The sequence below is a fragment of the Eschscholzia californica genome, unplaced genomic scaffold (assembly GCF_041429995.1).
Source record: "Eschscholzia californica isolate CP2 unplaced genomic scaffold, dmEscCali1.0.p SCAF_1, whole genome shotgun sequence".
In the NCBI taxonomy this organism is placed as follows: domain Eukaryota; kingdom Viridiplantae; phylum Streptophyta; class Magnoliopsida; order Ranunculales; family Papaveraceae; genus Eschscholzia; species Eschscholzia californica.
The window spans coordinates 14,511,373-14,528,672 of record NW_028238198.1 but is presented as its reverse complement, the minus strand read 5'-3'; the positions used below and the strand labels follow the sequence as shown (position 1 = coordinate 14,528,672).

The 17,300-nt window shown below is 36.2% G+C and overlaps 3 protein-coding genes across 5 annotated transcripts; 1 reads left to right on the top strand and 2 right to left on the bottom strand.

Annotated features, from left to right (window-relative positions):
- Window positions 1–211: 211 nt before the first annotated feature.
- LOC147564400 (uncharacterized) lies at window positions 212–3,967 on the bottom strand. The gene is made up of 5 exons (XM_086645713.1): window positions 3,769–3,967; window positions 2,512–2,723; window positions 1,255–1,479; window positions 947–1,095; window positions 212–612 (listed from the first exon to the last, which is right to left on the bottom strand). The coding sequence occupies exons 1-5, from the start codon at window positions 3,856–3,858 to the stop codon at window positions 419–421; spliced, it is 870 nt and encodes a 289-aa protein (XP_086501839.1). The 5' UTR covers window positions 3,859–3,967; the 3' UTR covers window positions 212–418.
- Window positions 3,968–4,746: 779 nt separating this feature from the next.
- Window positions 4,747–11,285, top strand: LOC147564399 (RING/FYVE/PHD zinc finger superfamily protein). 2 transcript variants are annotated; one of them, XM_086645649.1, is made up of 8 exons: window positions 4,747–5,234; window positions 6,330–6,664; window positions 7,218–7,303; window positions 7,691–7,837; window positions 8,215–8,317; window positions 9,281–9,393; window positions 10,330–10,437; window positions 10,990–11,285. In XM_086645649.1, the coding sequence occupies exons 2-7, from the start codon at window positions 6,418–6,420 to the stop codon at window positions 10,420–10,422; spliced, it is 789 nt and encodes a 262-aa protein (XP_086501775.1). In that variant the 5' UTR covers window positions 4,747–5,234; window positions 6,330–6,417; the 3' UTR covers window positions 10,423–10,437; window positions 10,990–11,285. The 2 variants fall into 2 exon arrangements, with proteins under 2 accessions (XP_086501775.1, XP_086501783.1); XM_086645657.1 differs by having other exon boundaries at window positions 5,045–5,234; window positions 6,391–6,664.
- A 1,930-nt stretch (window positions 11,286–13,215) lies between these two features.
- LOC147564398 (uncharacterized) lies at window positions 13,216–15,951 on the bottom strand. Of its 2 annotated transcripts, XR_015227247.1 has the most exons (3): window positions 15,259–15,951; window positions 14,031–14,186; window positions 13,216–13,516 (listed from the first exon to the last, which is right to left on the bottom strand). XR_015227247.1 is itself a non-coding variant. In XM_086645641.1 (2 exons), exons 1-2 carry the CDS (start codon window positions 15,662–15,664, stop codon window positions 14,083–14,085), a joined length of 510 nt encoding a protein of 169 aa, XP_086501767.1. In that variant the 5' UTR covers window positions 15,665–15,784; the 3' UTR covers window positions 13,886–14,082. The 2 variants fall into 2 exon arrangements, 1 of the variants encoding a protein (XP_086501767.1); XM_086645641.1 differs by lacking the exon at window positions 13,216–13,516 and having other exon boundaries at window positions 13,886–14,186; window positions 15,259–15,784.
- Window positions 15,952–17,300: the final 1,349 nt, after the last annotated feature.

The window sequence follows — 17,300 nt, the reverse complement described above, 5'->3', positions numbered from 1 at the left end:
TTATAGCATAGAATCAGAGTCTCCTCGGCCGTAGGATCAGAGTCCTAACCGACTAAATGGATACGAGATTAACATGAATAAGTCATTCAGACAAGTCATATATCACCGAGTTAGATGGAAGCAAACGTGGTAAAACCTAGCACTGAGTCACTTCAGACGTAGAATCAGATTAAGATTTAAAAAAAAAAAGTACTTGAGAGACAAAGAAGCATGTCGAACAAACAACAAGATCTCTAAATCAGGGTAACTACAAACGTATGGTAATTACAGAAAATGTAACACGAGATTAGTCGATAGGGAAAGAAAAAGAACAAAAAAAAATTAACAAGCTATAAATTTCTGTTTATTTTCTCATTTGTTCCTTTTTTTTCATCGTTTCGATTTGGTCCCAGAAGATATAACTTAATTGCAGATTAAGTTAATCAACATTGTGGAACCCAGGGAGTAATGAAGTGATAAACCCAACTACAATCATCTGAACCTCCTTCACAATTACCCACCAGTTAAATCCTCCTTGCCTTCCACCAGCATCTACGTGGTTGTTCCCATTGTCAGCTAGTTGATCTCCGTTTTCCCCATTTGGGTTCACGTTGTCGACTCCAGGTTGTCCATCTGCGAACATATAAAGTTTTCATTGCAACACTGTTGAATTGAAATGCAAGTGATCTTGGGAGAGGAAACATAACATGAATGAGTGTTTTTTAATCAATGAACATGTATTTACAATTTGCTATTCAAGTTCGGCAAGTTCCGATCAGGAGTTTGATCTGTCCATACTAGTTAGTTAGTTGATTTTTTGGGTGATAATGAATCGGAGCCTCGTAAACTTCTAAAACCATCAAAAGTTGGTCAAAGTAGAGGCCTACTCCTGTTAGAAGTTACGTCTATTCACTTCCATTATTCAGCATGTCATTAGATTAAATATATAAAGGGGATAGAAAATTACCTGGCCGAGCTGCATTTTCATCTTCCGGTCTGACGGCAGCTGGGCCATTCTCAGCCCTAACAACAGCTCTAGGTTGCGGTGGCGCTCCTGCTCTGTGCATGCCTTGTGAAAGCCACCGGATTAATGGCGTCAGAGCGCCAGTTTGATATCTGCATCACCAACAACAATCTTAGTTACCTGATGACCACGTTTAAGAACCAGAAGAAGCTTCCACGCAGTTCAGAAAACGAATCTACAGCATATAATATATTTTTTGTGTTGCAAGTAACATGTTTCGAGGCCAAAAGAATAGAAGTCCATTTACTTACAGATAAATAATGGAAGCAAAGAAAATAAGGAGAAGAAGTCTTTGTCTTGATCCGTCTTGGTTGAACATAAATATAACAACCGCTAGTTTCAGGATTAGTAGCAAATCGAGCTGAAATGCAAACTGAAATCTCCTTACAACAACTTGTCTCTGTGGAGCAAGCTGTTGTCGTCCTTGTTGCCCGTGCTCTTCACCAACTGTTCCGCCTTCTGGAGGACTGGTTCTTCTGATAGCATATAAGTGGCAGAAGAAGAAAGATAGTAGTCTTAGATCATTAATCATTTTATAAAGCATCTTACTACAAAAAGTAAAACAAAAATCTAAATAAAATATGACAGGAAAAGAGTTCTTTATGACTGTTTACAGGTCTAGTGAAAATTGAGATTTGGAAAAAAAAAGATCAAGAATCCAACTTAAGTTATGAGCTTTTCATATAGCCCATAAATAAAAGCACTCTTTTAAAATCTATCTGAGTTGTTTGGTGGTTAAGTGTCAGTGATGGTGGTAGAGTGGTGGTGGATTGGTTGTAAAAAAAATTATGGTTGTAGAATAGTTGTGGTCGTGGTGGAGTTGCGGCGAAAGTGGTGGTGATGGAGTTGTGCAGGAGGTGGGGGGAAGTGGTGAAGTGATGGTGGTGGAATGGTTGTGATGGAGGTGGTGAAGTGGTGGTGATGGAGTTGCGCCGAAGGTTGTATGGGAGTGGCGAAGTGTTGGTGATGGTGGTGGAATGGTAGCAGAGGTGGTGGGGTGATGGCTAGAGGTGGTGAAGTGATTGTGGTGGTGGAGTGATTGTGGTGGCGGAGGTGGTGGAGTGGTTGTGATGGAGGTGGTGAAGTGGTTGTGATGGTGGTGGATGTTTATTGACGCGTAAAGTTTTCAATAAGAGCTTAAAATAAGCTAAAAGTTGGCTTTCAGCTTTTTTTTTAAGCGAAACCAAGCGGGGCCTAAATATTTTATTCTTGGTTACTGCAATACGCTTTCCCCATGTGAGACTATTCTCACACTAAATCCATCCTTTCCCTAGTAGAGTGGTATAGAACATCTTAAATGCTGTCAGATTATTTCATATGGGAAGGGAATGGTGTCCACCTAACTCGACTTTCCAAAAGGAAATTTTGCTGGTAACGGCAAACAAGGCCACTAACATGAAGTTACCAAGACCAATTTTCATAAAAAAAATTATACTGAAATCAAAAGGATAACAAGATGTATAGACATAACATTTCCAGCAGCAAGCGCTGACCAGTAAAGTACTTACGTAGGTATACTGTAAGTAAGAGGAATAAGATTGTTGGAAGGAAAGCCAGCCATTGGTCCCATTGAAGGGAGAACAGGAACGGCATAAATTCCAGGACCATTGTTAGGCTGCTCTTGGTTCTGCGAAGGGAACCCTGGAACGAGGGCAGGGTAAAAGATTGGGAACATCTGATAATCACCATTAAGAGGTGGGAAAGCAGAAAATGCTGGCACCTGAAATAACATCGAAACCCATTAGTTTAGAGAAAATTGCGAGCTGGACTATTATACGAAAATCCCAAAAAGCATATGTAGCCATGAAAATAATGAAAATTCAAAGGAGTTCAATTGCTATGAGATAAAGAATTTCAAAAAGCTTATGGAGTAAATATCTTCTTGAAAATAATGAAAATTCAAAGTTACAAAAGATTTTGACAAAAAAAGGTTCCCAGCTGATGTGGCGGGTGTGGTTTCAAACTTTGACCAAATCTAGGCCGTTGAGAGATGAAAATCACAACCGCCACATCAGCTGGGAACTTTTTTTTGTCAAAATCTTTTGTGATTCTAGCATGTCTCTTTTATATTTTTAAGCTACCCGAACACCAAAAATTTCATTGAGAGGCACATACACATTCCTTCCAACATACTACGAAGGTAATGACCATGGTTTTCGTAAAGCAATCGAAGAAAAGAGATGAAAGGTTTCATAGACGAAAATGTACACAAAAAGGTCTTCCTATGGAAGTAACTACAAAACTCGAGGACCCCTCGAGGTTATTCTCAATCAAGGAAGCAGAAAGTGGGAATCCCATTTCAATTCAAACATTGATTTGAAGAATCTTTAAACTTTCTCTAACTTTTTGCTACATTATATATCAATCTTATTCTGTATTTTCTTCAGACTCATAAAGTTTCTATCTTTCTGTTTCTTCTTATGATCCATTTAGACCCCATCAACCTCACTTATAATCAATTGTCTAATTAGATCCATCTTGGATCTTAATCAATTAGCTTCTTGTAGATTTTCTCTCACTAAAATTTTATGTCAATTCATTCTCCCCATTAACCTTAAGATTATGCCCTAACTTGAATACTGTAATCAAATAAATTAACTTAAAATGGGTACAACTTACAAACATCAAAATTGAAGGGAAAGTACCAAATCCAAATATTAAAGAAACCCCAGATCAGGAAATAACACAAATGAATCGAAACTGTAAAAAAGAAAAGTGAACTTTGAATCGAAATTCGAACTAAAGTTTTCTCAAATTTCACATACCTGAGTTTGTTTTGATTTATTTTCATCAGAGGGTTTTGATAGAGGAGATGGGTTTGATTGAACGTGAGGTTCTGCTAAATTTTCCGCCATTAGAGAGCTAACTAACACAAAAGAGGTCCTGGTTTTGTTTTGGGGTTTCCCCTTTTGTTTTAAATTAAACAAAATCTATTTTCTCATCAAGAAATGAAATACTACTTGTGAAGATGGAAGTCAATGTCAGTATTTTGTGATCTAGGTGGCGGATGACATGCCATGTCAAGGGCACTCCACGTTCTTATCCAATCACTTCCCTCCACGAGGTACATGACGTGACATGACATTCTTGGAGCACAACTTTTAGGTGGCTTCCTAATTATTTACTCTGACAATTTAATTTTGGAATTCATCTAGGATTCAATAGGTTCTATAGTCATCTAATAAGGTTTTGGTTCATCCCCACACGGTGTACAACATTTTTCTATCACATATAAATCTTTATCTAAGATTCAATAGGTTCACATTACAGGAATTCATCTAGGATTCAATAGGTTCTATAAATCATTTCTTCAAAGTAATCAGTCACAGTTTGACGAAGCTATCTTTTTTACTAAAAGTCAGTTGAAATTATAAGCGGGCCGACATGTAGCGTAGTTAGGTTTGAAGTTGCGATACTCCATATAAAATAAACATTCTTCTCTCAACCCTTAAAGAATATTTGCGAACTCTTTCCTTGAAAATGAAAAATAATCTAATAAGGTTTTGGTTCATCCCCCACACCGTGTACAACATTTTTCTATGACATACAAATCTTTATGTATGCCCGAAGTCTGTCATGGGTTGTTTAAGCCAGTATAAATTGGCTTTAAGTAGTGCAGTCCTTCAGTCAACTGTATTAAAGTAAGTTTTCAAATCCAATTTGTGTGTGTTCGGACTGCCCCAGTCTTAAAGTAAGTTTTTTTCGGGTCCAGTTTGAGTGTGTTTGGACTTCGGATGGCTCCAGTCTGTGAGTGGCAAGAGTGAAACAGGGCAAGGGTTAAGAAAGATGGCGCCTAGGCCGCAACCCTTTCAGAAACCTACCCAAGTTTGCCGAATACTTGAATGGCTAGCCATCCAGCCCTACCCGACGAGCTCACCATGCGTGGCGTGGGTGTCGGTACCGGTCCGGTTCCCACCCGGAGGACTCAAACACAGCCCAACCCATAAAAAGTCAAAATCCAACAAAAGTGGGACCTACGGATTTGGCAAGCAATTCAATCCAACGGTTAATAATATCTATCAAGTAGGGTCAACCCGAATTATTCAATCGAATTCGTATTCAAAGAAAAAAGACAGATGATGAAATTTAACTTCTCTCTCTAAAATCTGATTTAACAAACCCTAGATTTCCTTCCATTACCTTCATTAATTTGCTCACTACTAATCGACTTTCAAGAAATGCATGTATCATCAAGATTTACAGAAAATTCCGAGATCTTGCTGAAGAAAAGGTGATTTTTTTTCTTCGTCTAATTTTCATTTTGAAGTATAAATTTGTCTACGATTACTCGTAGAGTCCTCAATTTCCAGTCTTTAAATGTGAAGATTTTGTTTGTTTGATTCATCAATTATGGGAAAAGCTCAAGTTTGACTATTTGAATTAGGGTTTTGCTCAATTTTATAATTAGAATTTGTAGAAGGGGAGCTTGATTTTCTTAGTAATAGTTGATTCTAATGGAAATTGAGTTGATATTAGAGTATTGGCCTATGAATTTATGTACTAGTTGGTAAATTTATGTACTAGTACTTCAGTCATGCCCCATGAATTTCAAGTCAGCTGGACCTTTGAAGTGAAGAGATATAAGTATTAATGAAAAGTGCCCTAGTTTGAAAACTTCTATGCGAAATGATATTTTCTTCCCACATATGTCATATATACCCGATTCACGAGGTTGGCGAGGTTGATGAATGCTATCCGATGCCCACTAGAAATGCATTTATAGTTTGACATAAGTTGTAGCATCGGTTTCTGGTACCGTTTGTGCTCTTAAAGTAAGTGATTGTTAAATGGAGTGACGTCAAGGTTCAAATCCTAGAGCTAGCACAAAACAAAAATAAAATAATTAAAATGAAATAAATAATATTTTTGGTTCCTAATAAGAACTAATGTTGTTAGTGAGTATTGATGAATTGGTAAAAATAGCGTGACCATGATGCCTAATTAAGTTATTCAGTTGGTTGTCTGAACTGTTTTAGCTAATTCCATTGTTTGTTTTGTTAGTATGCATTTTGAATTGCACAATGAGTAGAATTGTATTTGTCTATTTACCCCGAGAAATTTGTTGGTGCAACTGCGCAACCCTCTCTGTCACTTCATTTGCAATAAAGTTGTACCACGCTATCTATTAAAATGATGAAAACGCTTGGCAGAAGTTCTAAAAAAGATTACACTTTGAAATAAAATATGAATTCTCAACTAGAAATAAACCTAAAGTAACCTCAACACAACTTGCATAAATTTGATCTAGACTTGAATCTTGAACTAGATTCAGCTACTTGAATAAAAATCTAGAGCCTCACTAGTTCTTGTCTTCTCCACTTTGCAGGATTGGTACTTTATTTTGAAATGATTGGCAGAACTGATTGCTTTTGTAATCGCTGCTGCAGTTCCATTCTGATTGAATATAGTTTGCCATGCAATTAGTATCAAACAATAGTCGAACAGAAGATGATACAGAAAGAGAACCCATTTTGCCTCAGACCAGCATTGACTCTAGATCACAGAAGCAGGAATCTACCTCCTCTTGTGAAATTGGACTCGTGAGCGGAGACACTGAGTGCTCTGTGCCTGACGACAAGCGGCAAAGTGTGGATGCTGATGAAAATTGCCATCTCATTAATGTAGACCAACCGCAATGTCGAATATGTCTTGATAGTGGAGGTATTTTGCTTCATATCTTGATTGTTCATTATCATCCTTAAAACAAGAGTTTTCTCCATTTTATGTTATCTAAATGATTTAAATCCCTCCATTCAGTGCTATGATTCTACACGAAACCTTGTTTTCTTTTTTGTCTGTGTTTGCTTACTATACTTCAACCTACACTCTTTGGTCAGGTTTTTCTCTTTCTTTGTCTGAATAATGCACTTGTGACTGCATTCTGTTGCAATTAAGATTGCCACTCCTTATTCCTTAATGTTGCGAACAGTTGGGATAGAATTTTCTTTAGCATTGAGCTTATCATTTACGCCCAGTTATCTGTAATTACTTATTAGTCTTTTCATCTGTCCATCTGATCTATTCAACTTTTATCTTTAACCATGTAATTATTCTTTACAAGACCCTCAGGACGGATTCGATGGTCTCTCTTGGTTCTTAGGGTTTCAAGTTATCCTCTATGCCATGGGCTGTAGAAGTAGTGACTAATTTCTTTATACACTTCAATCTCTCTTCAACCATATCCTTTTGACATTGTTATTTTATTCACTTATAGGTGAAGATATGATTGCTCCCTGTCATTGCCGAGGCACACAGAAATATGTACATCGGGAATGTCTTGATAACTGGAGATCAATAAAGGTAAATCTAATGGATAGACTCATACTTCTTATTAGTTGTGTAGCAAAGGCAATCTATTTCTGTGAATTGAAGGTGTAGGATACATGTGGATGGCCTCATGCAAAAAACACAGACATCACTTATTTTTCGACATATCCTAAATCATGACTTGCGTGGTGTTCTACAACTTAAGTCTTAATAGGTCGTCCATGGGAGTTGATTCTGATCCGTATTATCCTTGTTCTGCATCTTTAAGATCACACACAATATTGTTAAATTGTAATGTTAATCATTGTTTTCTTTAATAAATCGCATTGTCAGTGCCATTGTACTAATTACTAATTTGTATACACGTTACATTTCTTAGATTTGGTTACGGTTGCTTATCTATTTGATTCAATTTTGCAGGAGGGGTTTGCTTTTGCTCATTGTACAGAATGCAGGGAGATGTTCATATTACGTGCAAATGTACCACCAGATCGCTGGTGGTTGAGATTAAAGTTTCAGTTCCTTGTTGTTAGGGATCATGCACTTATTTTTATTGTTGTTCAGTTGGTAAGGAAATAGCGCATCTATTTCCTATTATTTATTTGACATTTTAACATCAATGCCAAAACTTCAGCAAGTGCGTTAAATATTTATTGTTAAATTTCCACATGAGTGGAATATCTGCTTTAAACTGTTTTCACACTTTTTGTCTACTGAAAATTGGATCATAATTCATACACGAGCATATAAATTTTACCACTCTTTGTTTTCAAAAATTTTTTTTACCACTCTTTGTTTGTTGTTTCATCTTTTCTCAACTAGATATTTTATTATAGAGGTTTCATGAGCTACTACTGTGGAGTTCTAGCATGCACATTATTTTCATCCAAATGAAATATTTAGGAAAAAAGGAGGTTAACTTAATGAACAAATCCTTTTAACAGGTTGTGGCATTACTGGGTGTAATGGTATACAATTTCTATGGAGAAGAACTAAGGGAAATGTTTGGTTATGAAGAGCACCCATATGGATTTTATACAATGGCAGGTATGCTCTAGTAAGATGTTTGTAAGCACTAAGATATCGTATACACTACAGGGTCATAAGCTTATACCATATTAAATAATAATATGTCTGTAAGCATACCCATTATAGTTTATGTTATCATATGCATTACATGTTCTCACACCATAATATGTCGCAATCTTGTGTCTTACGGTAACAATATCAACTTCAAGTTCAACTTTTCTTGTTTAATGTTGTAATGTAGGTAACTGGTATAGCCGTGCCTACGGCATGGATAACCCTCCGTAGTCCATACCCTCTACACATGCAATATCGCCGAACTCGTATGTATTGTGGTAGTCTGTTTTATAGAAATCAGGACATTGAGACCACATCCGGAACTTGTTCCTTCTCCAATGGGATATCCTTGGGCTTGGTCACATTGCACGTAATGCTTTGGCTTACAGCTGAGCCAGCACAGGCGTAATGCGATGTGGTCGAGGAATTGTCAGCTGCTGTGAGAATTGTCAGCTGTTGTGAGAATTGTCATATTATAGCAACACTTTTTGGCCCATATGGCGGTAGTCCGTGCCAAGATCTTCAAGCTGTAAATCTTACCTTCTTGGTCTGTAAACATGGGGGAAGCATGTCAATAAATTATAATTTATAAATGAGTCAGGCCCCACTTCTCTCTCTCCCTCCCTTTAATAGGGGTAAGGTGCAGACTCAGTCGCCACTCGCCCTGAAATTGGAGAAACATTTTAATCACCTTACAACATTAGTATTCAACAGTTAATGATCTCCACTAGCAGGAAGCACAGAAAATTCTCTATTACTTACAGGAAGTCGTCTTCATGTCTGCCTTGATTAGAGCCATATATCCATATCTCTTAACAGTCTGAGCTTTTAGAGCAAGTGGTTGCTAACAAGTTTTGTTCAATTAATTTGAGTGATATGCTATTATGGAGAATCTAACATCATCTATTTTGTTGTGTACTCCTTCAGTTTTAGCTATTATTTTGGTGGGATTACTGTATGGGTTCTTCATTGCCATAATTTGTGGACAGAAGATCAGTGAACGCCACTATCATGTTCTTGCAAAGCAAGAGCTAACAAAGGTTAGTTAACTCCACTCTTTAAGCTTCGTCGTGTTTCATATGTTTTTCTACTCGTTAAAAACTTTGTACAAAAGTTAATACTTAAACGCCATTCGTACCCTGACCGTTTTTCTTTCCCAGTTCTCGCTACTCAATGTTGTTATCAAAAAAATTTGTTCCACATTAACTTCTGCATCCTTTACATAGGAACATGGGTTATTTCACGAATCCTCATCACACTTCTTAAATTCCTTTTACTTTCTAACTCTTTAAATCGAGTAGACATAGTAAAGTTTAGGTTATCTTCATGTGCTTTTAGGTTTTCTCTCTCATGTTTATGCTGGAGTTGAAATTTTGCTTTTTATATTCCACATTAATATATTTTGTTTATATCATTTATTCATTAGGTATTAGATTATAAAATTCATTATTTAAATGTGTAATGCAAAAAAATCTGGAAAAATAATACTTTTCAAGGTGGATGTCTTAATTTTCCACCTTTGCGAGTTTAGTGACAAGATCGTATAAGTTTCTTAAATGTAACAATATATTTTTAATTAATGGAGTTAGATTAACGGTATTAAAATTTAATGGTGTTAAAACTTAACTGGTCAACACTAGTCCACGACCCCTTTGCAAAAAAATAAAAGGTCATGCCCCTTTCGCAAAACCCGGTCAAGCATGAATTTAATTATTCAGAGATACCTGATTGTTGGTTTAAAAGGAAAACGGTGAAGTTGAAATTATCGGTGTCTTGCATTCTTAGCAGCAGATCACCCTATACCCTTTCATACTATATATATATATATATATATACATGTCCTTGCTCGATCTAGTTTGCAAAGACCACTTTTCTGTGGGCTACTTGCGAGACCAACTACTTCACTACTCTTTATTATAGGTTGTTGCAAGTATTTCCTAGTTCCTACAGTTAGTCTAAAGTTGTTGTAATGCCAGGAATATGTGGTAGAAAGCCGAGAACATTATAAGATTCCGCCCGTGCTCGATCCTAGCCATGTTGCGGAGCTAAGAATGTTGGGCCTCTTATGAGATCGGATTTTTTTGGTAAGCAATTCAATATAGTAATCTCATTCTATTTATTTCTCTCCTTTATTTTACCTTTTATATGGATCCCACCTTTCTCACTAAAATCTTCAGCTGAAGATAGTCTTGAGATTTACAATTTTCTCTCGATGGTACGGAATTCCCTCAAAAATGATTGGATTTCATGTTCTGCTCCATTACATGAGAAAATATTTGTACTTTGCGGGGGCGAAATACTCGGTCACAGTAATAACAGAGGTCACGTCAGTGTGCATATGTTGATATACTTAACGTGTTAGGAGAACTAGTAGGACAAGATAACTATCATATCCTCATCTTAGCAGTTTCTTCCACGGAGAGTACCAATTATGAAGTACTTTCTACTAGTGTCGGAACAGAAACCTTCTGATATTATTAGATATTAAAAGGCATACAAAACGTTCCGTTTTCACTAGACCTAAATAACCACATGTGAAGAAAGAGTCGGTCGGATATCTATGTTTACCATGGTACTAATCCCTTAGAGGTTTGGATAAACTTTAAAGCTGCTTTACCTTTTCTTTTATATTTCAGGGTGGCACTCTGGTTGTTATTTTTTCTCCTTTCTTAGAAGTACACCTACCTCCAACTGAGCACAACTCCGAACGAAAACCGGAGCAAAAAATGTAAATTCAATCATTTGGTTCTTTTCGTGTGTATTATTTTGAAAATCAGTTCTTCACTTTCCTTTTGCCAAAACCTTATAAAGTTGTCTTTTTAATTACCAGTAGATTATTTAATTCTATTTGTTCAGTTTTATACATATCCAATTTTATAGAATTCACAGAATTTGGATCCTTGTATCAATTAAATAACAAGTTTGCTCAAAACACAAATTGTAATTTGTTATAGCCTTGTTGGGTTTACTGGGGTGAACATTTTGGTTTTTAGCAGTTTAGTGGCTTCTTCCTTGTGGTAGAAATATTTATTTTTTTTTAATGGAAGAAATATAATCAAGGGAGAAATTGCAAAACCCTCCCTGTAAAACTTGTTTTTTTCTCGAAAACGTTTCACCAAAAGTTCTTCGGCACGCTACGACCATATTGTAATCAGGTTTATTGTCAGAGTGCACCAAAACCCTAAAATTTACTGTTCTTCGGTTGCATTTAATATTATAATTTTTGTTAAATAATTCTGTAAAATTCTTTTTTTTTTGTTCAACTTTCTGTAAAATTCTTGAAAAAGCAAAATTTCATGGTCGGCAAGTTGGGGGGGGGGGGGGATTTAGGTATCCTTTGGCAAGCAAAAGTTTGTAGTGGAAGTTCTTTTGCTTCAGAAAAGTAAAAAAGTAAAAATGTTACTTATGAGTAAAAAAATTAATTTGGTAATGTAATTTGTTTTTTTATTTTTCTCATTAAGATATTTGATGTTCATAATTACTCTTTTGAAAGAGGTGGTGGTGATATTGGTGGTGGTAAAGGTACGATGGTGGTGGTGTGGTAGAGGTATTGATGGTGGTGGCGGTGGTATGATGGTGGCAGTGGTGGTGGTGGTGATATGAGGATGGTAGTGATGGAGGTATGATGATGGTGGTGGAAGTACGGTAGTAGTGGAAGTATGTTGTTGTTGTTAATGGTGGTGGTGGAAGTACGATGGTGGTGATGTTGAAAGCACGGTGGTGGTGGTGGTGGTGGTGGATAAAGTATGTGAGTGGTAGTGACGGAGGTATAGTGGTGGTGATATGGTGGTGGCGGTAGAGGTGGTGGACAAGATAAGTAGGTGGTAATGATGGAGGTATGGTGGTGGTGGTGGTGGTAGAGGTACGGTCGTGGTATAGTGGTGGTGATGGTGGATAAGATATGTGAGTGGTAGTGGTGAAGGTACAGTGGTGGTTGTCGAGGTATGGTGGTGGGGGAGGTGCAATGGTTGTTATGGTGGGGGTACAATGGTATGGTAGAAGTTTAGATGTGGTGGAGCGGAGATAGAGAAGAAAAAAATTTCGTCAAGTAAAATTCATGCATGTGTTGAACATAAGTTACTTTACTTTAAAGTCAAAAGTTAAAAATTTGAACTTTAAAAGAAAGCCAAATTTTGACTTAAATGGAGTCAGTTTTGCGTTACCAAACTAACTTTTCTACTTAAATAAGTTAAAAAAAAAAACTTATTTTAGTGCTGCCAAACGACACCTTAGTTAACCATGATTGACTTAGTAGCGTATCTAATTTTCGGCCCAAAAACTTACTAACTTGTCTCTTGACCCTGATCGTCCTCTAACCTCATCTCCACAAATTTCGGCCACCAACAATTTTGGCCCATAACAGACTTTGGACACCATCTTCATCTCTCACCTCTTTTCTCTCTCTCCCTTCTTCTTCTTCTTCTCTCTTCCTCCTTTTTTCCCTTTCTTTCTCTCTAAAGGCTATCTTCCTTCACCTCAAATTTTTCTGAGTTGAAGAAGATTATGAACGGGAAACTCCTTCGTCTTCTCTGCAGCCATGACAAAGGGGAAAGCCACTTCGGTCTTCCGCGAATGAAGATGAAAGGGCTTTCCACTAGTCTTCATTGCAGCAGGGCAGCAGATTTGTTGCCCTGCTGCAGTCATGACGAAGGGAAAACCCTTCATCTTCCATTAATCGAAGAGATGAAGGGTTTCCCCTGCACAAGATTTGGAGACAAGAGAGATGTCCACAAGTCAATCATAGTTGACCAAGTTTATGCCCAGAGATTTTTCTTTGTCACAATGCTGCCGGCTGAATTTGATATCCAGGACTTGGATTTTGAATTCATATGCTAAAGTTAAACATTCAGAAATAAAGAATGTGAAGACAGCAGATTATCATAATTGTATAAAAACTCATGGATATTCGAACACATAAACAAATGTATAATAGATAAAATGCATAGTCTTCAATCCATCAGAAAAAAAAAGACATAAAAGGATGAGATGAGATTTTGGTATTTGTTTAACTAATCCGATTTTCTATTTAAGGATTTAGCAACTACAACATTGAGGATTTCACCCCACCCGTCCCCCTCGCTTCATCTGTACAATATCATCATCCTCGTCTTCTCTGTTCTTCTTTTCTTCGGGTTATATACAGGGTTCATCAGTCTGCCTTACCTGCTTATACCCGACATAATAAAACCATTAATGGAAATAACATCATAAGATTAATACCCGCTTCAAAGACGAGAAAGACACCATCATGAAAACAATGGATCTCTTTTGAGTAAAATGTCGTTACATAAGATTATTTAAATCTTCGGAAACTTGGATGCTGCTACCATCATTTTCTACCTTCACATACATATTTCATATATCCTTCCGCAACGACCCATAAACAACCCTTTATTTCTAACGTACTGCTAATGGAAGTGTCCTATCAGTGTTTAGGGATGATAAATCATAGAACAAATTTTTGTAAACCTATCGATGTTTATGAATGATAAATCATAGATCGAAATTTTATTCATTGACCTAGAATGTGTATTTGTTCCATGATTTGTTTGACAACCTATAGAGAACAGTATGACAACTAATAGAAGAAAACTAGTTTAAAATGTTATACAGCTAGTAGTATGCTTCTTCTTTTCCTTTTGGCAGAATAGTTATAGTTCTTAAGCAGAAATCTCACCATTAATACTACAGGCTCTCATGCTCCGGCTTCGGCTCTATCTTCTTCATCCTCATGTTGGGATGTCATCTTTGGTTTTTTCTTCTTCGTCCTCCGGTTGTGATTTCTTCTGTGCTTTTTCCTTATTTATCACTGGGACAGGGCGAGGAGATTCACCTGCATACAAGAAAGAGAACACATACTTCATAATTAATAGACATTACTACCTTCAAAAGTGTCAATGTGAAATTGATTCAACTACAGAAACCATCAACCATATCAGCTAGCGTAAAGTATAAAGCATCCACTAGATGCATCCTCATTTTTTCACCAAAACTCGTAAACTAGTTGACAAGAATTAGTCCTAGAGAAACTTATTAATGTGAAACTCTGTTATCAGCGCAATCGTAAATTCATAGGTCAGTTAAGAGGATGTTACTTACATTATAATCATAGCATTAATTTGTTTGTAAAGGACGTCGATGAACACATGATGCAAGGACTCAAACCCAAAGTGCGCACAAATCACAGGTCTATGGATGAGCAAACATTCAACATAACATTGTTGAATCTGAAAAACACCACTTTTCCATGACTCGGGTGGCTAAAATATTTTTTTTTGAATTGTTTAGCGAGTGCCTCGAACCCTTGACCTCTAAGGTGGAAGATTATACCTCTTACCACTCCAACCAAGGGTTGTTGGCAGTGGCTAAAATATTTGATTGAAGTACAAAATATTCAAGCACTTAAATGTCAAACCTCTTCAACAATTGACCACAGATCATGAAAACACAAGAGCCGACATTGTTGAATCTAAAAAACACCACTTTTCCATGACTTGGGTGGCCAAAATATTTGATCCAAGTACAAAACATTGTCGCTCTGGTAGTCTGGTTTGGGTTTCATTAATCTTTACCAACTATGAAAAGTTGAACAATGATTCTCTATGTTGAAGCAATGCAATCCAATTACATGATCTGTCAAATAAGGAATAACAAGATTTACAGCAAAACCCAAGGCTTGAATTTTGTGGTTGCACACTAATCTATCAATATCCAAATTCAACCATCAATTATCATCAAGATATTCACAAACAAAATTAGAACTTCCCCAAATCAATAATGAATTTAGGGAAATATGAGAATCTATATATAAAAAAAAAACTTATGAACCCAAACTAATCACCAATTATCTATCAATTTAGGGCACAAATAAACAAAACAATATGAATGATTAATACGAGTCATACCATCCACGAAATAAGATGAGGAGGGCCACCCACGAACAGTAGTGAGAGAAAGATTTTCTTCCTCCGTTAATGGATTAGCTAATTTTCCCACCAAATCAACTAAACCATACGAATGTTTCCTCGGAGGAACCCAATAAGATGATCCAGGAACAAAAGGTAACCAATCTGGTGCAGATCTTCTCACTATAATACCATGAATCGCATCTTCAAGCTTCTTCATTCCTAATACTTCAACTTCACTTTCCTGATCTAAATCTACCTCAATAAATTGCCCTTTTTCAGATCGATTTGATCGATTTCTATGACTAACGAGACGTGATGAAGCTAAAGATGGTAACTTTTTGGATGAGAATGAAGCGCATGATGATGATATGTGAATTAGGGTTTGGGATAAGGTTCTAGCCATTACAGAAGAAGAAGAGGATTTAATTTCGTTTTTCTAAAGAGAGAAAGTGAGGGAGAATTTGGTAGAAGATTGGTGAACAAGGAAATGATGGAATTTTATAGAACTATACAGGATGATAATGTACATCGTAGATGTACTGTATTAACATATATACAGGTTATAGAACCCTAGATGTTTTTTGATTTGTTTCTTTGGGTTATTTTGCGAAATGGTGTGGACTAGTATTGACTCTTAAGGGGGGTAGTGGAGCGGGACTTTCACAGACTTTCATAGACAAAATGTCCCGTAGACATTTCAAGACATTTCGGATGAGTTATTATAGACAACATGTGTTCATAGACATTTTCAAGACATTGAGAGTTTGTAGACAAAATGTCTTTATAGACATTTGATCCATAGACATTTGGTAGACATTTATTATTTTAATATTATTATTATTGGTTAATCACATGAAATAATATATTAATACTAACATTTCAAAAATATATTTTTCGACTTTCGTAAACATCTGTGAATATTTGTGGACATTGATGGACATTTGGTAGATATTTATTATTTTAATATTATTATTATTTTTTAATTACATGAAATAATATATTTATACTAACATTTCAAAAATATATTTTTCGACTTTCGTAGACATCTGTAAATATTGTGGACATTGATGGACATTTGGTAGACATTTACTATTTTAATATTATTATTATTGTTTAATCACATGAAATAATATGTTTATACTAACATTTCAAAAATATATTTTTCGACTTTCCTAGACATCTGTGAATATTTGTGGACATTGATGGACATTTGGTAGACATTTATTATTTTAATATTATTATTATTGTTTAATCACATGAAATAATATATTTATACTAACATTTCAAAAATATATTTTTCGACTTTCGTAAACATCTGTGAATATTTGTGGACATTGATGGACATTTGGTAGACATTTATTATTTTAATATTATTATTGTTTTTTGATCACATGATGGACTTCAAATGTCTCTTGTTTTTTGAAAGACATTTTGGCTTCCAAATTTGTCTCAAATCCTTCACAAATTCATCAAACTATGAAGTCCACCAAAGTCTGGGACATATTTTGTCTACAATCGAATGCCTCGGACTTTCATAGACTCTCAAATGTCTGGATTTGAATGCCTCAGACTTTCGTGGACTCTCAAATGTCTGGATTTGAATGCCTCAGACTTTCGTGGACTCTCAAATGTCTGGATTTGAATGCCTCAGACTTTCGCGGACTCTCAAGAGTCCGCGAAAGTCTTGCTCCACTACCCCCCCCAAACAATCAGGGGTGGCCCTGAGCCAAAGCGAACAAAGCGTCGCTTCGGGACACCGGTTTTTAGGGGCCACCGAGACATTAATTTCTGTAAGAAATATATAAGAAGTCCAACTCTCTAAGAAAATTATAAGGGCCCCATTTAAAAAATATTAAGTAAAAAGGGCCACCAAATTTGATGATCTTTAAATGAACGATGGGCCCAACAGTTTGTTTGATTTATGGGAAAGTAGAGTAGAAAGTGTTGATTCAAAAACTAGTGGAGACAAGTGATTTAATCCATTTAAAAAATGTGAAGTAAAAAGGGCCACCAAGAAATTAGGTTTCAAGCTCCACAAT